The 27,980-nt window shown below is 47.8% G+C and overlaps 1 protein-coding gene across 16 annotated transcripts in view; it reads right to left on the bottom strand.

The window, feature by feature from the left end:
- Nucleotides 1-16,600, bottom strand: part of LOC117887252 (canalicular multispecific organic anion transporter 2-like) — a 255,099-nt gene extending 238,499 nt beyond the window's left edge. For 12 of the 16 annotated variants that reach the window (XM_034789620.1, XM_034789629.1, XM_034789630.1 and 9 more), the window contains exons 1-3: nucleotides 16,479-16,589; nucleotides 15,454-15,587; nucleotides 1,265-1,362 (exon numbers count right to left, since the gene is read on the bottom strand). In XM_034789620.1, coding sequence (XP_034645511.1) covers nucleotides 1,265-1,362; nucleotides 15,454-15,587; nucleotides 16,479-16,571 — 325 coding nt within the window. In that variant the 5' untranslated portion in view covers nucleotides 16,572-16,589. The other 4 variants (XM_034789635.1, XM_034789622.1, XM_034789632.1 and 1 more) reach the window with 4 other exon arrangements.
- Between the last annotated feature and the right edge of the window lie 11,380 nt (nucleotides 16,601-27,980).

Here is a 27,980-nt window from a genome sequence, read left to right as displayed (position 1 = left end):
TGTGGAGCATCACTTCTGGGGGAAAGGAAGGTTTCGCATAATTTCTTAAAGACGATAACGAACTTGGTGAGGGCCATAGCATCATTGAACTCCCTGAAAGACAAATCATGAATTCTCAATCAGCAGCTCGCATCCACCTTGTCCTTCCCATGTTGCTAAATAGGAGGATGGTCCCACTGTGGAAAAGGTTGAGAATTGCTGATTTACACAAATAACATGGCCCTAGCCTAGGGGATCCTAAGTAGTGACTCCAGGCTTGTCTCTATGGGGAAAATTACCGGCACACAACTATACTGGTATATCACTTTGAAAGTAGTATAACCTAAATGGAAAAAAGGCTCTCTCAGTCCAGAATAAGAGTGTCTACAGGGGAAGCTATACTATAACTATAGCAATAAAATTATACTTGTATAGTTCTGCCTATACATTCCCCTGTGCAGGGCCAGCTCCAGGGTTTTGGCCACCCCAAGCAGCCAAAACAAAACAAAAACAAAAAGCCGCGATCGCGATCTGCAGCGCCAATTCGGTGGGAGGTCCTTCGCTCCGAGCCGGAGTGAGGGACCGTCCGCCGAATTGCCGCCGAATACCTGGACGTGCCGCCCCTCTCCGGAGCCACCGCCCCAAGCACCTGCTTGAGAAGCTGGTGCCTGGAGCCGGCCCTGCCCCTGTGTAAACAAGTCCTAAGAAGTGGAGGAAGGGAAGATGCAAAGCTGCTGCAGGATAGCTGAAGATGTGGTCCACGGTGTATCCTTGAACTATTGTAACAATACAAGCATGGCAAGTGCTCCCCACTCATGATCTATACCCGCCCCCCTCCAAAAACAGACAGACCAGATCAGTCACTCTCCTCAGTGCCTTTTACATCACACACCAGTCCTTCCTCCAAACTAACTTTTCATCTACTTGCAAAGTGATTCGGAGAGGAGCTCCCTAGCAGGGAGGGGGCAGCGTACCAGATAAATAAATGGAACAGCGTGGCTGGTCTATGACTGGCTTTTTGATTACCAGTTTGCTCCTGTTTCCAAAGATGGTTAGATGGATGGACTATTCACTAAAACCAGCATGGTGTTAGGAACTACAAAAGGACCAGGGAACACAATAGCAGCTGTAGGAGCCAGCCCACTCAAGACACATAGACAAACATTTTTAGTGCAACTTGAGAAAAAAGATGCAAAGCATCCCAGTTGCTCCTTCAGCTCCACAGTCTCTGGAATAATGAGCTGGAACAAACTGAAAAAGGGAAGACAACAGGGAATCGACTTACTGGGAACTCTGTTAATGGCTCTGAGTGGCCGAAGTACTCGGACAGTCCGAACAGCTGAGAAACTGACATTCTGCAAGTCCAGGGAGTATTCCAGCATGCTACAGAAAACACAAACATGGGAGCACGTGAAAGATCTGCAGGAGAAATGTTAGATTATCAAACATTATATGCAGAGTGCCCACAGAGACACTTTCAATTCTGTCTTCCCCATCGGGAAAGGTTTCTGGAAGAATTAATTATGCTTATTTGCATATCTGAATAAAGTCAATGAGAGAGAACATTGCACAGTTCTTCCCTCTCTCTCTTTGGTTACTGTTCTTGTATAGGTTCCAGGGGAGTAGCTTCCTGCAGATTATTCTATTATCCAGGAGGGGAATTTTCAGAGAGCGGTTTAGTTGTAACAATAATGTAAATGCTGTAAGAAATCTATGGCCACTTAGGATTTCATGGTTGTCACTGTACTGCATGCCATAGCAACTGAAAACAGCCGGGAAAGAACTCTGACACTCCCACTGCACGAGTGTGGGCCCCCAGCCCCTATACTGTTCTATATGAGAGTTGAGCGATTCCAAGTCTATCCCGCAGAGGGCAGTGAAATAAACACAGGTGGACAGAGAGATACATACTCAAGTCAAAATACTTAAGAGTTTTATATAACATTTACCCATTCAAAGTACTATACAAACTTTGCCTCATTAACCACACAATAGGTCTGTGATGTATACAATAAAGTATCCCCATTCTACAGCTGGAGACACTGAGGCACAAAAAGGTTAAATGACTTTCCCAAGACTAGGGTGGCAGAACTGTTACTAGATCTTGGGGGTTCCTGACTCATTCCTCTATGCCACGCTCGCACTCGCTAATTGTTGTGGGAATGATTATAATGTCACTAACAGGACTGTCTCGTTCGGTGGGGAAGAAAGCAGAAGTCTGGAAACAAAGCATTTTTTAAGGGATACTGTCAGGTCAGGTCACACTTAAAATGTTATGTTTTGAATTTTTTTACAAACCCTAAGATCAAGACACAGTTTGAGCTTTCTGTTGTTGTTTAATTCAGATTTTTATTTTGCTGTAAACTCATTGTTTGCATCCCAAATATAATAGCAGGGTTCTAGAGCAGGAGAGCCAGAAAGTGACACTGACAAGTTTATTTTCATCATCCAACTTCAGAGGAATGCTCATAGGAAAAACACAGCATTCATGGTGAAAGAAGGGGTAGGCTGGGTGTCAAAATTAGATCCCAATCCTGCAAAGACTTCAGCCATTGCTTTTAGCAGGATTATCCACATTGGGTGAAATCCTGGCTCCATTGAAGTCTGTGGTAAAACTTCTTAACCACCTGCATATGTTTTTGCAGGATCGGGGCATATAAATCCAGATTCCACACATACAGATTTTCCTTGACACATTATTGACACAGGGGCCAACAGCAAAACTCAGAACAAGGTCTCACTCATCACATCATCACTGTTTATGTATTTTTGGATTTGATATTTTGGTCTAGGCTCATCTAGATTGATGAATAGATCAGATTTTAATAAGGTGTTACTGAGGGAATGTGGTTTTAAAAATAGTTACATTTAATACGATAGAGTCCTTTTATTATAAAAAAAATAGGAGTAATGACAAATGCAAAAACGCACATGGTCATGTAACAGAACTGTCTGTAAGCAGAATGTTTCAAAGAGATTTGAATGAGGAGACATTGACTCTGGAAGGGGGTTTCATAGAATCATAGGACTGAATGGGACCTCGAGAGGTCATCTGGTCCAGTCCCCTGCACTCCTGGCAGGACTAAGTATTATCTAGACCATCCCTGACAATCTAACCTGTTGTTTAAAATCTCCAATGATGGAGATTCCACAACCTCCCTAGGCAATTTATTCCAGTGTTTAACCACCCTGACAGTTAGGAAGTGTTTCCTAATGTCCAATCTAAACCACCCTTGCTGCAATTTAAGCCCATTGTTTCTTATCCTATCCTCAGAGGTTAATGAGAACAATTTTTCTCCCTACTTGTAACAACCTTTTATGTGCTTGAAAACTGTTATCATGTCCCTTCTCAGTCCTCTCTTCTCCAGATTAAACAAACCCAGTTTTTTCAATCTTCCTTCATAGGCCATGCTTTCTAGACCTGTATTCATTTTTGTTGCTCTTCTCTGGACTTTCTCCAATTTGTCCATATCTTTCTTGAAATGTGGCACCCAGAACTGGAGACAATAGTCCAGTTGAGACCTAATCAGCATGGAGTAGAGCGGAAGAATTACTTCTCGTGTCTTGCTTACAACAACACCCCTTCTAATACCTCTCAGAATGATGTTTGCTCTTTTTTGCAACAGTGTTACACTGTTGACTTATATTTAGCTTGTGATCCACTATGACCACAGATCCCTTTCCGCTGTACTCCTTCCTAGACAGTCATTTCCCATTTTGTATGTATGCAACTGATTGTTCCTTCCTAAGTGGAGTACTTTGCATTTGTTCTTATTGAATTTCATCCTATTTACTTCAGACCATTTCTCCAGATCATTTAGAATTGCTATTTGTTAGGCCAAGTGATCTATTCCCACCCAGCAAGTCTTTACACAATGAACAGACATGCCAATAAATGTGCGACATAAGCATTTCTCATCATTCTTCTTAGGCTTTCATTCCTCGCCCTACCCTTCCTAACCCCCTCTGTCTCTGCTGCTTGCAAGAAGAAACCTAGGAAAATGACTTCAAAAGAGCAAATACAGAACTAGGAAGAGACCAAACAAGTCAGGCACACAGTTTTAAAATATTAAAATTGTGTATAAAGGCACATCAGAGCAGTTGGATTTCTGCTGACTGGAGAATAACTTGTGCATATGCATTATTGCTCCAGGAGACAGATGAAAAGAAGTGAATATGGAGGAAGGCCAGATGCCCACATTATTGAAAACGTAGCTACCAAAATCACAGAATGCTGCTGCAGATGCCCCTGCCACTAGGTTCTGCAGATGAAAGGACTATGTCTGCACCATGGCAGCTCCATGGCTCCAAGGCCGTGTCTCTGAAGACAGGGATTGTGGGTTCAAGCAAACAAGTTGGGGGCTTGGGGTGACAGGGGAGAGTTTTGGACCCCTCTGTTAGGAGGATTATTGTCACTGCTGAGTTTATGGAATGCAGCTGCAGTATGGTCCAGGTAGCAGCGCTGGTCACACCATCTGTACTCAACAAGGAGAACATGACCTTTCCGGGAGGTGCAAGTTTTGCCCTCATTACACATGCCCTTGTCACCTCGAGATACACTTACAGCAAAATGCTGTACATGAGGCCACATGTGCAATGATATGTTTACCTGCAGTATGCCATCTAACCACTAGAGGTCTGTAGGCGGTGTAGAGTTCCAGACAGGATGTGACCTCTGGTTAAGAAGGGCGACAAGAGCTGGAGCTTGAGCTGTGTGGAAGCCTATTTGTGCCTCTAGTTGTAGCATTTTCCTTTACTAAATGCCTGCGGTTTAAGAAGATCCATGATTCCACATAGCACATTGAGACTACCTGGAAACTGAAGGTAGCGAGGTGGGCGATGCAGCTGCTAGCTTATCAAGTTGCATGTTCTACAGACGGCACATTACACCAATGCTCTGCGCTAAGTTTCTGTGCTGCATTCAAAGTGTTGGTTTTAACCTATAAAACCTTAAGGGGATTGGGACATGGTTACTGGGGAGACTGTCGGGAGAGGCCCTTGAGCTGGAGGCCCCCTTGGTTTGATTCACCCCATTACAGAGACAGGAACTCCCCCAAACTCTGCTGGTGTCTCAGATCAGGGGGACTTGGTTAGGTCCCATCTCTGCCTTCTGTCTGTCTAGGAACTCATAATCCCCCATCACTGTAATACCTGAGCACCTTGCAACCACTCACAATCCTGCTGGGAGATAGGGGGTAATAGGGAAGGACTTTTACAGATCAAGAACTAAGGCATAGAGACTGAATGATTTGCCCAAGATCACACAGGAAGTCTGCAGCAGAACTGGGAACTGAAGCCAGGGCCCTGAGTCCTAGACCCCTGCTTCAATCATAAGACTCTGGGGCCTCTCAGTTATGCCCATGAAGTTATGCAGCTGCATTTCACTGTTTGTAATAGATATGCCCAGCTTTATCAAACAATAAAGAGCATCCAAAGGTGGGTGCCTTGGCTCCCTTTCTCTACAAACTGTGGCAATGAGTAGGTAATATTCATCAATGAGGGATGGAAAAGATGGGAAGATTATTTAGACCAGGGGTCGGCAACCTTTCAGAAGTGGTGTGCCGAGTCTTCATTTATTCACTCTAATTTAAGGTTTCACGTGTCAATAATACACTTTAATGTTTTTAGAAGGTCTCTTTCTATAATATAGAACTAAACTATTGTTGTATGTAAAGTAAATAAGGTTTTTAAAATGTTTAAGAAGCTTCATTTAAAATTAAATTAAAATGCAGACCGGTGGCCAGGACCCGGGCAGTGTGAGTACCACTGAAAATGAGCGCACGTGCCACCTTTGGCACACGTGCCATAGGTTGCCTACCCCTGATTTAGACAGTCATAGCTTGGAAAAATAGAATGAAATTTGCTCCCGCTCCTTGAAGGCTTTGCTGTGGGCTACTATCACTCAGAAAACGGCTCTTTAAGCTTCACCAGGTGCGCTCCACTCTTGGGTGTTATTTATTTATTGAAATAGACATTTGTTTTAATCACGCTAAACTGAATAGGAAATAATAGCACCAGAGGTGCAAAGATCTCAGGACCTCGGCTGTCTGCCGGATCCACGACATTCAATAGCAGCACGTGTCTCAGCTGGGGCACCGGATGAATGACGCTGTCGAAGCGGCAGCAACTTGGGCTGATGCCGAAGAGCTGAACAAAAGTGAGGGGAAAACAAACGCTATTACTTTTTGTATTCGGTTCACCGGAGGGTTTGAATCCGAATGTGGCCACAAGGGAAACCGCCCAGCGGTTTCTTTTGAACAGCAGGTTTCTCTAAGTGGAGAATGACTTTAGCCTGAACTGCTGCTGTTTCAAAGGCTTTCTGACTATCAGTGACAAAGCTGACACTGAAAGAGAGCGTGCGGGTTGAGACAGCTTTGGGATCCTATGATCTCCGATGCCCTTTAACCCTTAAAGGAATTCAGTTTAGAGACTGGCTCAAACTGCAAAGTTCAGAATCCTCCAGGAGTTCAAAATCTGAGAGTCTGATCCGGGGGTATCAATTCAGCCTCTATCAGGATCTGGTTCTGCCATCATTATTCTGAGTGAGTAGCACCTTCCTCTGGGATCATCCCATTGGCTGTCCCTTGAAACAGCAGGGGACTAGGAAAAAGAGCCCTTTGCTTCTAGGACACTAGCTCAAATGCAGGCTCAAAGTGCCTGAGACCCATTACGGGGGAAGGCTGCTAGGAATGGACACAATCCGTTTGGTGCACTTCCGCCTGGACTTGGGCTCCTAGCACAGAAGCCACTGCCCCAGATGGAAGACCAAGGGCTGAATAGGCCTTAAACTCAACTATCCTCTCCCTCACTCAACGTGATCCTCTTGGCCCATTTGTGGGGTGGGTCAGGAAAGACGACAGTGCTGGAGCCCTGTCCACTGCAGAAGGCTTCAGTTTCCAGGGTTGTTAATCCAGCGCCTGGCTTCAGCACAAAATTCACTCAAGATATTACGGGGAGAGAGGGAGGCACCCCAGCAGCAGCTCAGCTGTCAGTGGGGTTCATAATGGAAAACAAGCAGCAGACATGGCTGGAAGGGCACAAACTGCTGCTGAAATTTCATTGGGAGAGAGGGGAGGGAACTTCCAATGGCCACTTTCCCTCATTGAGCGTCCCTCTCCCCTCCAGCCCAGCTGCTGCACAACACTGATGTCAATGGTGCTATGGTGACTGACCCCAGCTGAGGAACCAGCCCTCAGAATCACGCTGGGACTTATCAGTTTGTGACTCTCATGTTTAATTTATAATTGGGGATCGGTCTGGAGAACAGCTCCATCTCCTCCGCAAGAGGCCCTGAATCCAAGAAGAGCCATCGGAGCGAGGTGTGTAGAGTATGGGATGGCCAAGGAGAAAGGAGGGTAGGAGGAAAGCTGCTGCTTAGAAGACACAAAGTCAGCCAGAGTCGACTAAGAGCCAGCCAGTCAGATTGCATCTTCCTCCCACAGCCCTGATTCACCAGCTCTTCTCAGACAGCACTGAACTGTAAACCATTCCGCGGGGTTTTGGGTGTAAATATTCAACCTCGATGCGTGAGGATCATGCACTCTTAGAGGTAGAAGTCACAGCAAATCATCTTTAGACGGCAAACAAGGTCTGCCCTGCAACTCCCGTTAACCTTCGAGCGCTCATCTCCCAGAATCCTCCCTTTTCGAATAATGGAACATAATTACGTGATTCATCAAAACTTCTCTTTTTCTCCCCGTAACCTACAGCTGAAGCCATGGTTCAAAAGGCTGAACAGTGCCCCATTATCAGATCTCATTGCCAGGGAGCTTTCCTGTAATTACAGAGATGTGTTGCAGACGTTACACTGTACAATTAGCGCTAATTGCATTACATTGTCACAAATAAATCATTTATTCTTCAAGAGCTCATGGGATTGCTCCGGACAGTTTAATATAGATAACGAGTACTTAATGGCATGCCACAGAAGTGACCAATGTCATAGGGAGCCCGGAGACAATGGGTGCGAAACCAGCCAGCAGCACAGAGACCAGCCATACGCTAGGATTTTCAGAGGTAACCTCGCTGACAGCTTGGTTCAGTGATATTCTGAATGCCTAAGAGGTGACAGCAAATTCCTGAGTAAACAGAACAAGAAAGAGACTTCTTTGGAATGGCAACACTAGAATCAAGCAAAACCCTGTGAAACTGACAGTAAAAGCTGCCTCATTTGGGCAAGTTTCCTGGACTTCTTCTGATCAACCAGTTTGACTTTGTTTCCAAGAGATGTTTGACTGCACAAGAAACACACAGATGAGTGTGAAGCCTGTAACCGAGCCTGCCCTATCCCAAGGTAGAGGCTTTTCTGAGCTATAGTTGCTGGCCGACAAATGTACCACATGTCCTCAGGTACAATTTGCTGCTTTCCCCCAGCAAACCTTCCACCTCCTGCTCCAAACCACATGGGGCACAACATTTCCTGCAGTGCACAAATGCATTGCTGGTGAGATAAGAGCAAAAAGCAGGCAGTAAGATTTACAGCTCTGCTTCCATTCCCCCATCACGATGCTATCTCTGCAGTGGGCAGGCTGGTATTTGGAGGGGAGGCAGAAGATGGCAGAGCTGAAAAAGACATTGATTGGAGATCTTCTGAATCTGATTTTAAGCATGTCAGAAACATGCCCATAAGAGCAAGGGATGTCTGATGGCTGCAGAATGTGGCACGGCTGATAGTCAGCTGGCTGGCGTGGGAACTTCCATTGTGCTAGTGCTTTGTACTGGACTCTTTTTGAAGGGGTTCCCTTGAGCAGTGCTAGCTACCACCGTCTAAAAGCTATACATTTTGTGAGAGAGCGGGGTCTTCTGAACAGTCTGGAAGCAGTGAAAATAAGCGCGCATGGATGTGACTGTATGTCTCACTTAACATGGCAGGTGGTGATGAAGTTGTGGACATTTAAATGAGAGACACCGGTCACAGCCAGGCAACACTCTGCTGTAAATCAGTGAATTTGGGCTAGCTTACGTCAGGAAGAATTTGATCCAGAGAGCCCATTGTGTGTGGGCTGTTGGAGTTGGTAATGAATGGATCTGGTCAGACTTTGTCACTCAAAACTATTTCTTAAATAAATGGCCCTCCCTTCCCCCTCTTAAAATGAAAATGTTCACTGAAAACTGTCATTTTTCTGCAATTTTGACAAGAGAGCCCAAAACATGAAATTTCTTTGGTTCTCGTTTCCGCCGCCATTTTTCTCTCCCTCTTTGTTTTCTCCCCCTCTTCTCCCCCCCTTTGTGCCCTGAAAAAGGGGGGAAAGGAGCAAGGGGAAAGCCACAAACAGTTACTGTTTTGGCATCCCTTCTCCCTCACAGCTGGCCATCTCAGCAGAGAGGCAGAGCCTGGAGACTGAATTGCCCTCTCAGCATTGGAGTAGGTACCTATGGATGAGGATTGAGTATCACTGGAGGGCAGGATGGTGGAAGTGTGACAGCTGCCATCTTGGCAACTGAATCAGGGACCTCCAGAGCTAAAAGCCCAAGCTGCTACAGTTTGAACTGAAGAGTCCAGGGGCTCTGTAACTGGGGGCTATAACAGGTCATATCCTCCACGCATTGGGACGGAGTGGGACTTGTAATACAGCTCACCTGTGGGTTACAGAAGCCTGCCCTGTTGCTACCAGCATTGTAATTAAGCTTCCAAAGCTACCATCCAGCCCCAACCCCAGCCCCCATCACTATATTCACTCTTGCCAGGCACTTTGGGAAAGGGTGCGAGGGTTTTGATTGAAGGGAATGGGGAGATACCCGGCTGGCACATGGCTACCTTTGAGAACAGTTGCCGCTGACGTGTCAGGAACAAGCCTGCTGGGTCTCCTCAGGGTGTTAGCTCCTGTTTTCCTTTCAGATCATAAAGCCTGAAAGTTAAACTAGATCTGCTTCCCCCAAGGGATTCAGAAAAAAGTGGACTGAGAGGAAGGGGACTGGTGGCGAGGCAGAGAGGATGTCTTGTGACACGGGATTGCAACAAAGATTCTGATTTGAGAGAAGAGAGTTCGTTCAAAACCATGAACACCAAAAAATTGGGCACGAGGACAATAAGGTGTGTGCATGCGCATGGGGAGGGACAGGATGAGAAAACTGGCCTACAAAGCAGTTAAATTGCCTGTAGCTCACTCTTCACTGCGGTAGGTCGACTGCTGACGCTCCCCCGTTGACTCCGCCTACACTTTGCTCCGGTGGAGTACTGGAGTCGACGGGAGAGCGCTCGGCAGTCGATTTATTGGGTCTTCACTAGACACAATAAATCAACCCCTGCTGGATCAATCGCTCCAGAGGTAAGAGTAGACATGCCCTCAGAATGTGGGTCTTGGTGCAGAAGCTATTTCTGCAACAAAGATTTGTAGGGGATGGAAGTTGTTACTTGCCTAGGATTACGTGCACACGGTCATCAGCAAACAGGTGGGGGGGGGCAAAGTCTTTCAACCAAAATCCACTGTCAAATTTCTTTTCTCTATCACATTATTTATAGAATTTGGTCTGGATCATCATAGCAGCACAAAAACCTACACCTCAGCTCAGCTCTCCCCCATCTCCAGTTCTCACCCTCAGCTACTTCTCTCATAACTTGCTCCTTCTTAGGGAAAAGGCCACGTACACCATTTTCAGCCATTGTCTTTTACCCCCCTTTCCTCAGCTCCTGAAGGAAGATCAGCAAACCCAGAAAGAATGCTTCCAAGAAACTGAATCTTCATCAACCGGACTGCGCTTCACGGGGATTTCAGGGGTTCCACCCTTCACCTAGCCACCTGCCAACCAAAATGCTGGAGGAAACAAAGTCCAGCATTTGCACTAGGAGAGTGTGGGCCTTTAATCTCTAATGTGCCCTATCCACTAGAGTGGGCAATGAACATGCTACAGCAGCCAGCTAGGGGACCATGGTTCGGTTTTCAAAGGGGCCAGTGTACCAGGCCTAGACTGGAATTTTGCAGGTCAGGTCTAATGCCAGTTCTTATAAACACTTCCTGGTTGTAAGCACCACTTGATGTGCTTTAAGGACATCGCTATCCTGAAATCCTCCACATGTCATGCATGGCAGTGCTTGGCAGAGGTTCAGGTTCAGAGTTCATCAAAAGCAGCTGCTCTGTCAGCAGCCACAAGGGAAGCCAAAAGCAGCAAGATAACTAAGCTTAAAGTGAAGGTCTTTCATTGCTTCCATATTCTGCAGTTAATGCTGCAGCCTGGGTGTTCATTTCACTAATTTGTCCCATGTGGGAAAGACAACCATCCCTGGCTATGTTCAGGAATCTGACCCCGTACAGTTGAGATATTGACTCAGGGGAGACATTTTGAATTTAGGCATTTTATTTAATAATATAGTCCTCACCCAATTATGGGCCCAATTACATACCTAAGAAAATGTTGTACTAGCCCCTGCATTGTCATCTGCAATGTGCTAATCCCATACCTCTCTACTGCTTTCAGCTGTCCACACCCCCCAAAGTGTTCTATAGGGTACAAGTGAGGGATGGTTGTAGGGAGTGATACTGAATTGAGGAGAGGAAAACACTTTTAGGAGTGGTAGGACACCATCCCGTAGAAAAGAATAAGTGCTAAAGAAGTGGAGGGGAATGACTGCGAGTAATAAACAGAGAAGAAGCCCAACCTCCTTGGGAAGAAGATATTCTGCTTTGTATTTAAAGTTAGTTTGATCCTTTGTCAGCCCAATTTGTTTTGACGGGGCCCAGATGGGAACAGTTCATGAACATACAAAAAAGAGAAATCATTCAGCAAGAGGCAAAGCTGACCTGGCAGGAGGTCAAACTGTGAGGCTGCAGATCTTCTGGAACAGATGTGTGTGTGTGAGATAACATTCTGGGAACTGTACAAAGCGGGAGTGTTTGGGGCACCTATTTGTGTGCCTAGGAGAAGGAGAAAGAAATAGGGTTTTCTTATGGCTGCACTCAAGGGAAAGGGGTATTTGGGCATCCCAATGCAATCGGAGGGCCCAAACGCAAGAGTTGGGCAGGTGATTTGTGTACTCAGTTTAAAAAATTGTAACCACTACCTCACTATTATTAGGATTATATGAGATAAGTGCCTAACACAAGGTGACCCTTTATAAACACCTAAGAGGCAGTTCCAAGCCCCAAAGAGCTTACAGTCCAAAGAGACAGAGAACGGTGTAGTGCCTTGGTCATAGTCACCCAGCAGCATAGTAGCCAAGCTGGGAATGGAATCCAGGACTCCGGACTCCTAGTCCAGTGCATTATCCACTCCACTGCACTGTGCCCAAAACATTTTTGCTGAACAGATTCCAGACCTCGGGCAATGGCAGAACCTTAACGGACCTGTGCTCATTACATTGCATTCCCAGGCCAGGATGTTTCTTTGGTTGGCCACTTTATTTCCCTTTTAAAAAGTATTCTTCTATCACTAAAAGTAGGAATACAGAATGTCATTACAAACGTAAAGCCTGAGGTCAAATTAAGGCTAGGAAGAAGAGAGTTAAATGGCAGCCATTTCATCCGTGACACATCAGTGCCATCTGGCTATTCCAGCCTGGCTTGTGCAGCCCGGAGGGTCACACAGTCTTCTCCTCTTAGGGATATTGCAAAGATCTCAGAGTGGCACCCATGAAGGCTGCCTCATCGTCCTGAATTCCCTGCTCTGTTGGTTCAATTCAGCCAGACCCTTACAGGAGACGGTGTAATCTCAGAATTTAACCATTACAATTATCGTCTGATGGGGAGGGTCTTCAAAATTCTGCATCTCCAGTTTTATTTGCAATTACACCCTACTCTCCCTAACCCCCTATTCCCCCAACTACAACAACACCCCAAACAAACAGCCCCAGTAAAAAGAACAACACAACAACAACAACAAAACAAAAACAAAAAACCCACCCCAAACAAAAAAAACACAACAAAAGTCGCCAACGAGCCTGATCCAAAGTCCATTCAAGTTAATGGCAAGACTCCCATTGACTTCAAGCCCGAATCTTGTAGGGCCTATGCTAAAACCAGGACATGGCAACATGAAGAAGATGATGCTTTAGCGCAGACTAGATGGGCGCACAGTTTGTAGGCAAACACCCACCACACTTTTCTCCTATGATTTTCCTAAGTAACAGTATCTTACAAAAAAGTAAATAGGCAGGAAGGGACAAGTGGGGCTTTCCTATAAAGCGCCAGATTGTGTCCCCCCCCTTTACACCCAGAGGACCATTAGGGAGGTGTAAACAAGGGTACAATCTGGCTTGTGATTTTGACAAAGACCATGCGTTTCCTCGAAATGAATCAAAACAAACCGGCTCAGGAAACCTGTAAGTAAGACTATGCTCCACACTATACTCCTTCCTCAGGGTCCCCAGGGCCTCCCCTAGCCCTCGAGCTTTGCACTCGTGGTTACGCCGACGCCAGTGGACTCTCCAGGGTGGTGCATGTGCCGCTGAACTTCTTGCACCATCTCTTCTGTGACAAACATGCAGCCAGCCAGCCAGTTCTTTCCATTCCAGCCTACAAGACGCTCCCCACCAAAGCAGGCCCCCTCCAAAGCTCCGGGCACCCTTACATACATTTGAAAACACAGTAACATCAGGGTTACAAAGCATAAAGCTGCCCAGGGCACCTCCCACCTAGCACACCTCATTCTGCCATTAGCTAGGTGACTAAAACTCTCCCTGTGCCTTCCCACCAGCCAGAAATCCCTCTTGCAGCTGCCTTGGCCCTCTGCCAATGGCTGCTCAGACAGAGGCCTGGCAGTCTGCCTGGATGGGCAACAAATGTGGGCATTTCAGATGCTGGGTTTGGGGGGAGACTGTTCCAGAGGAAAACAAACCTTACAGGGAACTTTCTGCCAGCAGCCCCCTCCCCTTTATAATAGGGCAGGGCTCCAGCTCCTTTTCTGGTGGCTAACATGGTATTAGGGCAGCTTTGTGCTGAGAATCCATACTCATAAGGGCCTACCTAGACTGTAAACCCAACTCAAGTGAGGGAATGAGTTATAATCCAGCCACACGCTCGCTTTTTTTCTTTTCTTAACATAGAAATTGCCAGAATGGATCAGCACCATGGTCAGTCTGGTCTAGAATCCTGTCTCTATGGCCAGCGACAGTGGCCAGCATTGGGTGCTTCAGAGGAAAGTGCAAGAAATCACCTGACCTCTAGTAGAGACTAGATAAAACCCTGATGCATGAGGGTTAATGTCTCTTCCAAAATGTTTGCTTGCATTAAGTATAGTAACACTGGATATTCTTTGTTCTCATAACAGTATCCAATCCCTGCTGGAATCCCACAAAGTGTTTGGCTTCCACTGCATCATGTGGCAGTGAGTTCCACAGTTAATTACACAAAAAAAGCATTTCCTTTTGTCAGCTTTGGGTTTGCCACCTTCTCATTTCCATTGAGCGTCCCCTTGCTGTTGCCAGCATCCTGCCCTCACATGTGCAGGCTTGTGCTTTCGGCAGGCTGAGCATGCAGAGATGCACCATACGCCGTAAGCCAACTGAACAAACACGCAACCACCTCCCAGTAGCCCACAAGCTTGCTGCTGACTGCCCAACCTGGGAAATGACGCAGTTGTGGTTTATTTCTAGGATCCACCAATCCATTCCAGGAAATTCCAGTTATATACACAAGGAAAAAATAGCCCGATTCCCAGAGGTCCTTGGGCTCTCCGCACGAGTAGGGAGGTGAAGCAAGGGCCTCTGAGCCCTTAATGTGTCAAGGCAACTCAACTCTTTGGCTGTGGACCAGGAATTTTTCTTGTGGATTTCCAGCCACAGCCAGGAGATTCTCGGGTGCTAGAAGAGCTTTTAATTTAAACCAGGTGCCTGTGAAAAGCAAACACTCATGAAAGGCAAAACTTGGTCGCTTTCCCTCAACAACAACAACAAAGGGCAATCACGCACATTTCACTGAAATATTTCCCTTGGAACCAGCTCCTCGCTTGAAATGAGCTGCTGAAACCTCATCCATTTGGGCAATCTGCATGACACAAACTACCAATATTTCTGGAGCCAAAAAAATAGTTTAGCCGAGTGCCAGCTGAGACTGCCTGGAGCTGCCGACCGAGAAATCTTACAGTATGGAAAGCACACGGGCTGGCGGAGAACAAAGGAAAACAGTTTTTGTAACATTCCCCCCCACTCTCTCTTTTTGTTGCTGTTGTCTGTAAACGCAGGGCTGCCAGGGAAGGCTGCGATCCTTCTGAGCAGGCGGATGTGGTATAGGGGGATGGCAGGCACTTGGAAATACAGGCAGAAAATGTAGCATCTTGTACTATCCACTGCAGAAAATAAATGTCCCAGTGGTCTCCTCTTCTACCGCCAGGCTAGGGTGCTTGCCCCGCTGGGAAGAGAAGTTGATCACTACAATCATGCAGGAACATGGTTAGAGTTTAGTAGGGTCCTCTCACTACCCAGTGGGGACTGGCGCTTTCCTCTTCCTCGGAGCTGTGCTAGTAAAACAGTGCTGCCAACCATCATTGAGAGCTATACCTAGAACCACACACCTCCCACGCCCTGGAGTTCTCCTGACTTACCCGGCAATGACAATGAAAAAATCCAGGCGATTCCATGTATCTCCCAGGTAGCACTTCTTCCCGAAAATCCCTAGTGCAATCATCTTGACTATCATCTCCACAGCAAAGAAGGCAAAGATGAAGTCATCAAAGCTCTAGAAAACAAAGCAGCAACAGGAGGTCAGAAGAAAAACAGCTGCCCCCAGCAGAGTGGCGAGAGAAGGGAGTGAATCCGATGGTGAGAGAACACAGCACACGGTTACATTATGTCATGTCAGATGTCAATCCCCTGACCGGTGACGGAAGAGCCAGTGCACTGTAGACCCAGGGAGAGATGCTATTTTAGCTATAGAGGACGATAACCCAGACATAGTTCACTACATGTTCTCCAGCAACTGGTACTTTAAAAATCATGCTAAAGTTAGTGCTGGTGAAAGGTATGAAAGGCCTGATCCAAAGGCCATTGGAGTCAATGACTCTCTTCATTGATCTGAGTGGGGTTTGGATCAGGCCCTGATTAATAGCACTGAGGATTCATGTCACCAAGCAGACACAGCTCATACAGCAGCAATGCGTTCCCTGCCCCACGTGCCTCCACCCTAGTCTACTGGGAAGGAACCAACTTTTTTTGAAGGGGTGGGGGGATCAGAGAGCATTTAAGGCTCTGTCTGCACTGCAAAACTGACTGTTCAAAAACAAAACCCAATTGGTTTCAAGCTGGGCTACGTTGCGCTGGCTTATAAGTGCTCTGCCTGTCACCACTGAGTGTGCCTTGGTGCAGTTAAATCAATGGCTGGCCACTGGTGGCTGAAACCCCCCAATGAAGGCAAGAATTCAACCTCCCCAAGGCATACGGCTGGGAGCAGATACTGACATAGTTGTGATCATGCTAGTTTTCTCTGTGTCTGGCTTTGTAGGTGGAAACAGGGAGTCTCCTTTTGGAGTCCCATGGGTACTTGTGAGCACTAACAACCAGGGGGGCTTTGTGAGCCCCTGCCATGCCCCTCCATTGGAGTAAGATCAGTAAGGTGAATACATGCCCATACCTGGAGAATCCTGCAGCGCGGGGAATCACAGGCCATGTCTTCACAGGGGTGGAACATGCCCAGCGTCACACAGTTGAGGAGAATCACCAGCATGCTGAGCCTTTCGAACCAGGTGCACGGGAGGTCCGTTAAGGAAATCAACAGCCCTTTCAAGACACAAGCTGGAAAGGGTCTACTAGAACTAGACACATCATGTTTGCTCATAGATAGAAGGAAGGCAGAGCACCAAGGTAATGAGGAAGGAAAGAAGGAACAGCAGGTTGGCCAGAGTTATTACAAGCAGGCCTTTTTCTGTCTGACACTCCCCAAGTCTGGTCTCCTTAAAGATGGCCAATCCCTTCCTGACTGCAATCTCTGCTTGAAGTGACCAGCTGGTACGATTACTTCTGCGTGATACAAACTTCTGGCTGGGGAGAGACCACTCAAATTAGACTAAGGACTTCTCATGGGAGCATCACCAGCAAGGAAAAACCTCTCAGTGTTACTGAACACATCAGCACTGGCTGGGAGTCTCTGCAGAACTCCCCAAAATTCCTGAGGTTCTGTTCTAATAGGCATTGGGTCTCGTGTGAAACCTGGCATAGATTCTATGAGGGCAGGGGGGAGTTCTTCAGTTATTTCGGAGCCACAGTTGGCAACCTGGGTTTTTTCCTTGGACATTTGAGCTCTGAAAAATCTCTTTTTAAATATGCCTTCTTTAAACCTCCTTCCCTAGGGCCCTGAGCCAGCAAGGTATGTAGGCAAATAGCTGAATTTTCCCCACTGAAGTCAATGGGATTGTTGAGCACTTGCTGAATTGTGGCCTAGATTCCTACCTAGCCTTTTACAGGAATCCTATACTTTGTGTATTTATAAAAAGTTTACGTAATTCGCTTTAAATTTTGTAGTCCATCATCTCACACAATCTAACACCCTGCAACTTTATTTTGTATAGCGTCTTCTATGCTAGCCATATCCCACCAAAGCTACCATGGGAAAATCTGCCATCATTGTGTTATGCAAGTACCAAAATGGTATCTGGGCATAATCAGTTTCCATTCCTAGCATTTTACAGAAAGGCACTGGAGTAAATAAGCGATTGTACTTTCCATTCTTAGTCCAAATCAGCACTGGCTGGAACATAAACCAACTGCCTAGAAGGAGAGTGTGGGAGTCAACCAAATCCACCCCCCAGACGGCCACATTTTAGAAGAGTTTTAAATATCTGAGCTGCATTGGGAGAGATTTTGAAAGCTGTTATTTTCTAGGACAGGCCAACCGGAGCAGTAGCAGCAGCAACAAAGCCACATAAGGAAGTTTCAAACCTGGTATCGAGCAAAAGGAATTTCTCTGTGTCCCTCTAGTGGACATTTCCAGTGATTTCAAGGCTACTGTGGACATAGCCCATGAAAGCTTAGGCTCAAATAAATTTGTTAGTCTCTAAGGTCCCACAAGTACTCTTGTTCTTTTTGTGGACAAAAAGATGATAAAGAAAGGGACCAATTCAATGCACTTTAGCTTTACCACTCAACCTAGCGCCAGACTCACCTGCCTCAACCTTGGGTTTGGCATCAGCTTCATTTGAAGGACATTTGTAAAGCCTCAGTCTCCAGCCACAAGAGAAAGAGCGACGTGTCTGATCGAGACACTTAACCTTGCATCCAGAATGTTTCGAGATCTCATTTGTTTCCCTTGTCACAGCTTGGCAGCCGCACGGCCTTTTGTTTGGCTCTGGCACATTCTTGAGGTGTCTGACCATAACTGTTCCTTCGTGCAGCACTAAAGAGCAAAGATATCTCTCTGGCGGGGTTTATAATATAGCTGCACTGCAGGATCTTTGCAGTGTTTACCACTGGGGTCCCAGCATGGCTCTGAAGTGACTAAATAGCTTTGGGACAGGCTGACTGGATGGCAGAGCTTGGCTTGGCCACACACAGCTTTTCCATGGGCAATAAAAAGCTCCATAAGCCAAACCCCAGTGAACTGAAACATAGTGGAGCAGAGGTGGGATATGTCCCCCAGCTGGGCACTTAGCTGAAGAGGAAAACAGACAGAGAAGGTGCCCAACAGGCCAGCCAAAGAGAGGGGAAGAAAGAAACTACATGAAGCAGGTAGATTTCTGTGTAGAAGCCCTTGTACGTAACAGGCTGCACACACACACACAAAAAAAGTTCAGCAATGCAACCAGGGGCCGCCCTCATCTTAGACAGTGAGACAATCCATGGAGACTACAGATCCCATCATGCACTCTGCCACCTCGATCCACTCAATCAAATGGAGATGATGCATTGCAGTAGTCTCCATGGGTCACATCTCTGTGTCAAAGACGACAGCAGCTTCCATCCACTCCATTGTATACAATGGAAGCATGGCCTTTGGGAATTTGAAACACTTCCAACGCAGGCCGAGCTGGACAAAGTTTGTGAGCCCCTACTATATTGTTATTCACCATAAAAGGTTAGAAATGAAGACGACCTGACAGGTGTCTCAGTGGGTGATGGGACAGGGACCTTGGGGCATTCCTCTCTTGTGGACTTTCCTACATAGATTCCTGTTTAATCACAGGCAGAGGAGTCCGTATTTGTTTAGCTGGCAACCTGGATCTTTTATTCTGAAAAAGTGTTTACATGGTATTGGAACAGAAATTCCAACTGTCAGGTTGTGGTTACAGCCTGGAATATTTATCCCAAATATAGTCTATGGGGGCATGCATACATGGCCTAGCAAAGGAGGGGCGGAACTCTCCGAGAGATGGCAAGAGATGTTCCCTGCATTTGATTGGGTTGGCCAGCATCCATCTGTGGAGCCAGGGACTTCCACAGCTCTGCCAGTGATGAACTGCAAAGCCTTAAAGAAAATGAAGAATAAAAAAGACTGTTTAAGATCCCAGGTCAGCAATAGAATGTGTGTCAGACAAGAGTTGTGCAAAATATTCAGCGCTGAACTGAGTGCACTTAGAATTAACCTACTTAGTGATATAAGAGCAGACACACGAAAGCTTCCACGAACAGGCCATGTGTCTTGTAAATTCTTCCAGGACCATGGAAAATGCAAAAGGCAGGTGTAATTCTCCTCACGCCGTCTATTGTCAATGGAAATTGGGAGGTAGAAGGTGGTGCTGCTTTCGCTACAAGTTCCTTGGCGCATGTACATGGTATCATCTGGTTCCCCGGCTGGCTGAGCACAGAGGCTCCTTTCGTGCAGACAGGCTATCGCTGCAGCGTGTGCCCTCTCCTGCTTTGTGCCATTTCCAGGTTGTTTCTTCCCCAGGGGTCGGAGCCCCAGGGTTCCCTAATGCCCACTTGCCAGGGCCAGTGCGAGGTGTGTCTGTTGTAGATGTCTGGCAGCAGCAGCAAGGGCTGACCTGTGTGGCTCCTCGCTGCAGCGTGAAGGAGGATGGGGGAAAAGGGAAAACAATGGCCTTGTCACATGACCTCCCCTAAAGATACCAGAGGATGGACGGTTGGGTAGTTAAGGCACTGGATGTGGGACTCAGGAGATCTAGGTTCAATCCCTGATACAGACTTCCTGTCTGACCTTGGGAACGTTATTTAATCTCTGTGCCTCAGTTCCCCCATCGGCAAAATGGGACATTACTACTTTGTCTATTTAGATTGTAAGCTCTTTGCGACGGGGACGGTCTCTTATTCGGTCTATGGGCAGCACCTTGCACAACAGGGCCCTGAGCTCAGGGAGCACTGCTGCAATACAAATACCAATGACTTACAAAGAATAGTTCCCCTTTTCTTTGTCCAGCCGGAATTGGCCAGCAGCTTCCTACAGCCTTCCTCAGCTGATAACCAAGAATAGAGTGTGGAAAATTGTGATGGCTTCAAAATGGACTGAGAGGGGGGAAGCCTCAGGGCAGAATAGCAGCAGACACCACAGACCAAGCAGTATTAAAAAAGCTTGTCAGGGCTGCAACCCAGGTGGAACTTGACCAGTATGGGCGCTGTGCACCTCCAGAGAGATATCACAGGGGTAATGTAGTACAGGTAACTACAGCTGGAAAATGCCTGCACTGCTTACAGTCCCCCCAGCATGGAGAGGTGTCTAGTGTTATTAGGTCTAATATTTAATATAAGCCTTGCACAACTTATCACACCGTAAGCAAAGTATTTGGGGCCAGATTCCGATCCCCTTTCTCTCCCTGAGTAGCACTTTTCGCCACGGGAAATCCCAGTAAGTCAACGGAGCTACTCATGGAATAAGAAGTTATTCAATGTGAATAAGGAAAGCAGAATCTAGCCTTCAGCAACTGGATTTCGCTGCCTGGAATTCCCCTTCCAGTAGGAAGGTAGACAACAGAGCGACATTGACTAATGCAGGCAATTCAAGGAATAGCACTTGTGTATACTAACTATACGCTACCTGGAAAACTATTCGGATCGTCTCTCACATCACAGCTCACAGGGGTAATGCACAGTGACTGTAGGTCTGTAGCTTTAGCCAACATGTTGGTTACAGTTACTGCTTGCTACATAGTCCCATTCAGTCTATGGGTGCGGTCTAAATCAATGTGTTCCTTTTTAGTACCGCCCAAGGGGGCTGCTTAAAGCTTAGGTTCTGCAGGGAAGCCTGCTACCATACACCTCTATCTTGATATAATGCTGTCCTCGGGAGCCAAAAAAATCTTACTGCGTTATAAGTGAAACCGCGTTATATCGAACTTGCTTTGATCCACCGGAGTGTGCAGCCCTGCCCCCGCCCCCAGAGCACTGCTTTATCGCGTTATATCCAAATTCGTGTTATATCAAGGTAGAGGTGTAGGTAAACTAAGAGCTCAAACCTCTCTCTAATGAGCAGGCCATACAGAGCTGGACCCCTCCTGCCTGCATAACAGCAGGCTGGGTGCTCCTATTAAGACCATGGCAAGGTCACAAGCAGAGTTACCAGGTTTTCACCATGCACAGCTACTCCCCTTGCTGCGTCATGTCAAAGTGTCTTCCCATCGGGCGTGTCATGCACAAGGGACTGATTCCTGAGCGGGGAACACGTGGGGATTTGACATGTAAAGCTGATTAAAAAGTCAAATCTGTTTAGTCGAAGAATCACAGCACAGCGATGGAATTATATTGGTGAAACCAAAAGGAAAGCAGAGGGGAAGAAAAGCCTCATGCTCCCTACAGAAGCCAATACCTCAAGCAGTATATCAATATCTGGCCAGTGGTATCCACTCCATAAGCTCAGGGTTATTCACATAAGACAGCCTGGACTGGAACAGCCACACTTCGGGAGCTGAGATGCTGCCTTCTCAAAGCCAAGTGCAAGCTCATTGTCATTACCCACGGAGCATCCAATGCAACAGGCCAAGCAGCTGCTGACTGCAGGAAGCCAGAAGTGATGATAGCGGGACACCAAGCATTGCTGTCCTTTCCTTCTCCAGCAAGCAAAGTGCTAAAGCACCAAGACCAACAGCTGCTCCAGAATCTACAACTAAAGAACTTGGCAGTGTGTTCCCGCCCCCCACCTCTTATGCCAGCCCAAGTCCCCAGAAAGATTTGGGCCAAGGAAAGACAAGCCCAGCACTGAGCCTGCAATGGAGGAGGGTGGCAATAAGTGCTCCAGAGCAAGGACAATTCTCACCTCTCCATGCAGCAGCTGTGTGCTGATGTGCACAGGTACCACTGCTGAATGTGCATTCAGCGGGTTGGGCAGAAGGCCAACCAGGGGGCAGCTCCCAAGAGAAGGTTACACAGCAGTAACTGGAGTTCCATCAACACAGTGCCTCTGTAGCGTCACACCAAGGGACTTGCAAAGCGAGGCACATGACTCCACCCAGCAGGGATCTGCAAAGGCCAGGAGCTGAAGGATGTGGCAACGGGTGGGCAGGAGGGCTTTATTTTCTCCCTTGTTTTCAATTCCTGTCATCTTGACTGAAGTTCACAGGCCCAGCACATATTCGGAATACAGCTTATATTTGGAATGTGAAAATAAATAATTAAAAAACCCAGGGAGCTTTCCCCTGGCCAATCCAGCTCCTCCTTCCCCTGCTCTGCTGGGTATGGGAGCATGGAAGGCTGTGTTCAGATACTGACGGCTGCTGAGAGGCAAGGCAGCAAAAGGATTATCTGTCCCAAGGAGGGGTGAAGAGTGGGGAATATTCTTTGCATTCATTTTCTCCCAACACATTTTCTTTTCAAGCTTTATGGTAGCGGTGGTGGTGGAGAGAAATGGATACCTTTTTCCTTTTAAACCCCACCCCGCCCCCATGGATTTGCAAGGGCTCCTCCCAAGCAATCGCTCATCTGTACATGAGGGAATAAACGCTGTCTTTTGTCAGGGTGGGTTACTTGCTGATTTTTGTTTTCGCGCCTGATGCGAGTATGGAATCCCTGTCTGAGCGCTCAGCTGAGCCGAGCCATTGTCAGGTTGCTAAGCAGGTCACGGGGGATTACAGAAGTTGCGCAGAGTGCCGCACAGAAGGGAAAGCTGACAGGCGTTCTATCCAGCTAGCGTTGGGATTCAGGTCTTCCAGGGCTCCGCAGCAGGGATGAAATGCTGTTATCTCCAGGTCGTGTGTCATTTATAGGAAGTATTTAAACTGAATGAAGACTGATTAGGAGGTGGGACAACTCTGAGCCGCTCCTGGCTCATACATGCCCACTTTCAAAACACAGACAGACAGACACACATTGAGTCTCAGGTGTCAGGCACAGGGCACCAGAACATTAAAGCTATAGACAGCACCCATTTCCCGCAGGCAGACCCTTCCTCCCAACTCAATCCCCCGGAGGGCTAAACTTCCCCAGGTCCCCCACCAAATCAACTCATGACTGCAGCCCGCTATTGAGTCCTTAATCTTCTCCCAAGTGGAGTAGCCCAGTTTGCTGCTTCCTGATGCTGACTCAAACCTACTGCTCCAGCTAGGTGGGCTCAGATCCAGGGCCCTGAATCTCAAATATCCTGCCTTCATCTACCCCTACACAAGCAGTCAAGCTCATAACGGGCCCTAGTCTCCTCTCACTTACCTGGGTGAGAATCTGGAACAAACACACAGAAGTTAATGGAGTTATCCTAAGGTACTAGTCATCCAAGATATGTAGATGGCCTCCGTTGCCGTAGTATCTGAGCACCTCACACTCTGATGTGTTTATTCTCACAACACCTCAGTGAGATTGGGCACTTCTACCTACAGGGAAATGAGACCCAGACAGACTAAGTGACTTGCCCAAGGTCACACAGGTGGTCTATGGTAGAGCAGGAAATTCAGACCAGGGTCTCCAGAGTGCCAGCCTAGCAGCTCAACCCTTAGACCAGCCTTCAAAGCAAGTGAGAGGAGAACCAGTCCCAAGCAGGACCCCACAACTAGACAAACGGTTCCATGGTGCTGCCCATATATTAATGCTCATTACTATATCCATTGGGTAAGTTATGATCAAATGACAAATGGCGAAGCTGCTGGAAAGATCACCAGGTCTAACGGAGACCAGAGGGTAACAGACTGCTGTAGTCATTTCAGGGGGGAGGGATAGCTCAGTGGTTTGAGCATTGGCCTGCTAAACCCAGAGTTGAGAGTTCAATCCTTGAGGGATTTGGGGATTGGTCCTGCTTTGAGCAGGGGATTGAACTAGATGCCCTGATATTCTATGATTCTATGACACCAACCCTGCCGCACACAGAGCATTTGGTGTCTGCACCTAACCTCACCCTTAGGAGAAATGAACACAGACAGCCAAACTCTGCTGTCAGCAGCACACGGATTTCAATGGGGTTGCAATGTGTTAAATGGACCAGAAACTGGCCTTGGGCCTCTGTGCAAGAGACAAGCAAGGTAGATGCTACAGAGCCAGGATCTGCTCCAAACGCAAGGAACAGCAGTCACTCTGCCATGCTACCACAGCTGTGCCAGGCAGGGAGGGATAAAACCCAGAGAGGGAGACATTTTACTGTATTTCATTTACAATTGAGGTTCAAATTGCATCTCCTCCTGCTGAGGTGCACAAAGAGTGCAGAGAACGATGATGCTCCCAGTCTGCATCTGTGCCCTCATGATGCCTCAAGCCACCTGTCTGGCAGCCACTTCTTCCTCTTCAGCTTCTTACCCCATGCCTATCTGGTAACGTGGGAAGTGACACAACTAGCATGTCATGTTACATAAGGAAACTGTGGCCACCTGCCATCCCAGCAGACCCACTTATAGCATGGATCAGTGGCTCAGCCGATGTTTCTCTCCAGGCCTTCGGCTGTTCCACCCAGTCTCTAGGACCTTCTGGATCAATAGCCCTCTGGCTAGGTCATGTAAAAGTTCTACCCACTCCTGAGGTACTCAAAGTCCAAATCTCCCATATTCTCCCTTTCCCTTGGGGAAGCCTGCTGGCACCAGTCTTCCCTGGCTCCTGGTCCCAGCCAGCCTTCTCCCCCACAGTGAGAGCTCGAGGCCTGCTCTTCACCCCACCCAGGCCATAACTTTTTTAGCTCCTCCCTCAAAGCCTGACACCTGCTTCAGGTGCCACAGGCCCCCCCAGCATCCCTGTGACCCTCTCCTGACATGTGTGGTGTCTGTAAATCATGGGGTGTGGCACATCTTGGTTCTGACCCGCACTGGAAGCGGAAGTGCCAGGATAAAAATAAAACTCTTTACCCCATTCCCAGCCTGAACAGAAGCTCCGTACTCCAGAGAGCCCTTGAGGGAGGGAGCCGGATTGCTTGGTTTTCCACCCTGTTTTGCCACACCAGACAGCTTCAAACAGTTTGGGCGAGCATCCAAAAAGCTCAGGGTCCTTTTCGCAGGGGCACATTGTAAGGAACCCATGTTCAACAACAGAGCCAGGTATTAAAAATCAATCACACACACAAGTGGGAAAGAGCAGACCAGAACCCTGCTCCTTCAGCAACACAGATCTTTACCACTTGATCTGACGTAGCTCTCCCTTTGCTGCCAGCAGGTTCATGCCATCTCTCTGGGCTGACCATTAGGGGGCAATAAGCAGTTACTCATAGGTACCAAGTCAGCTGTTACCATGTTATCCAAATCCAAGGGAACCTCCAGACCATTAGAGGCCACAGCAGCCAGGAGGCCACCAAGGATAGTCACCACTGCTCAATGCCCTTTACCCTCCAACAGAGATGAGGAGGACCGGAGAATGATTCCTTAGGGTGGAGAGCTTGGCATGCCACCTGGTTCTGTCCTAGTACCACCATCCGGAAAAGCTAAGGGCCTGACTCAGTTCTTGCCTCTCCCCTGTCCCCCAGGGGTCCCGGAAGCATCTCAAAATGTCGCCTTCTGCCTTTGTCTGGTGCCAACTCCGTTCAACCGCTCTCAGCTGTGCTGTGGAGGAGCTCTTTGCAGAGGCACCTCACCGGGATAGGAAGCAAGAACCAATCATCGTGTTTTGTCCCCTCCCTTTTGTCTTTTGAACAGCCAGCTGGCAGCAAGACACAGAAGCCAGCTGAGATAAGAGCCACACTCACCATATGGGGAATTCCCACTACCCTTCCTGTATTGCTGAGAAATGGCTCCCGCTTTACTAGTATTACCAGCATTAATTAACCCTCCTAACACTTCAGGCAAGGAAGGGCAGCGGCTCATTAGACCCTGAATGGAGTTGTTATAACAACTGGCACTTCCATTGCACCTTCCATGCCTGGGTAAGAAAACTCCTTTGCAAACAAATACACAAACATGCGCCTGGAGAGGTGAGGCAGTGAGGTCTAGTGGTCTGAGTACCAGAGTGCATGCCAGGAAATCCTGAGTTCTAATCCTGCTTCTCAGTCCAGTTCCCCCCTAGGAAGAATCCCAGCTGATGCATCTGATTCAGGCCAAATGCCTCTATGCCCCCCTGCATGTGGCTACTGCATGTACCCCCCAGGTCTGCTGGCAATGCAGAGGACATGGGGCTATGGGGCACAGATCTCGGAGTCAGCTTGCATTGCTAGCAGAGCGGTTGGTGCACTCAGGAAGCATAAGGACTGTTATAGCTGCCCCCCCCCTGCAGAGGGGCACTAGGTGTAGTAGACACCATATGCCCTCCCTCCACCCCCCCGCCTCATGGGCACTCATGCAGGCCCAGCCATACTCCGGGTCTCTACGCTTGTAGACCAATTACTGTAGAAGCACACAGTAACATTTCCCCATGGGCCTGATTCACCCTACCCTGAGTCCACTCATATCTCAGACTGCATCCCCCCACCCCCCACCCCATGAGCCCACAGGTATGGGCCCCAAGCCACGTGTACTTGAACACCAACACAGCCGTGCCTGCCCATGGACCTGACTCACAGCATATCCAAACTCTCACGCTCCATAGGCCTGAACCCATCTACTCCTACTGCTCAGAGCCCCAAACATTCCTGCAAACAAGGCTTCAGGTTTCCTTCCCATTCTGCCTGCAAAGCCAATACCAGGGCAGCCACCTCCTGCGTGCCCCCCTTGGCTGCTCAACCACTCCCCCTCACAGTCCAGCTAGGGTGACCAGATGTGCTGATTTTATAGGGACAGTCCTGATTTGGGGTATTTTTCTTATGTAGGCTCCTATTACCCCCCACACCCATCCCGATTTTTGACACTTGCTATCTGGTCCCCCTAAGTCCAGACCATAATTAAAGCACTCCCCTGCCACAATCCAAGATATTTAGTCTTTACCCACATTGGCCCTCCCGTATCTGCCTGTCTCCTGCCTTGGTGGGGCTCCCCAGCCTTCTCCCCCAGTGCAGGATCTCAGTTCACCATCACTCAGGCTCTTTCTGGCTAGACTGTGGGCGCTAACTTCCAAACTCCCCCAATCTCAGAATCTTCCTGGCTGCAGCTTTGCCCTCTCCTGGTGCTGTTTCCTGAGCCTTTATAGTCACCAGGTGCTGCCCCACCCTCTTAATTGGCCAACTAGGAGCACCTGAATTGGCACAGGAGCACTGGACCTACTTCATTTACTGGGGCCAGCCACCATGCTTCCGGCAGTAATTTATTTGCCAGCCATCCAAACAGACGGGGGTCTCTTTGTTGTGCCATTTCTATGAAGCATTAGAAATCCCTCTCGCCGTGTGCAATTTTGCAGTAACAAACATTCCTCCCGGAGAAAAAGCAAATCAGAGTGGGACAGGATTTTATTGGCTGCTGGCATTTTTATTTTCTAATTTTATCTGCGGGCCCACTTATCAGCATATTGCTCTCTGAAGCAAATAAATTTCAGTCTAGTATAACACTTCACCCTGATTAAATATTCCCGCGGAGGAGGCAGGCGAGGAGAGTGAGCAGTGCTATGGGTGAGATGCTAATGCACAGCTGATGAAGCTGAAGTCCCCCGCCCCTCCAGCCCAAGGAAACTTCAAGCTCTTTCTTCTGCTAATGGGATTTTCGGAAATGCACAAAGTGCTGATGGCAACTGCTTTGTACCTACCGTTGTTTGAGCCGAGTGGCTGACAAAGGAAAACTCTTCAATTAGCAAGAGCAGAAAGTGCTTTATTGAATTTTTCTCACTGCTGCTGCAGCATTGATAGCATGGGGGTTGGGGGGCAAAGGGAAGGAGAGGAACAGGGGTTTAGGGAGCACCAGAGAGATTTCTCCAGTCCCTGACTGACAGATTC

This window comes from Trachemys scripta, chromosome 14, assembly GCF_013100865.1.
Source record: "Trachemys scripta elegans isolate TJP31775 chromosome 14, CAS_Tse_1.0, whole genome shotgun sequence".
Classification (NCBI taxonomy): Eukaryota; Metazoa; Chordata; order Testudines; family Emydidae; genus Trachemys; species Trachemys scripta.
The sequence above is the reverse complement of the archived record's forward strand: the minus strand, read 5'-3'. Positions and strand labels throughout refer to the sequence as shown.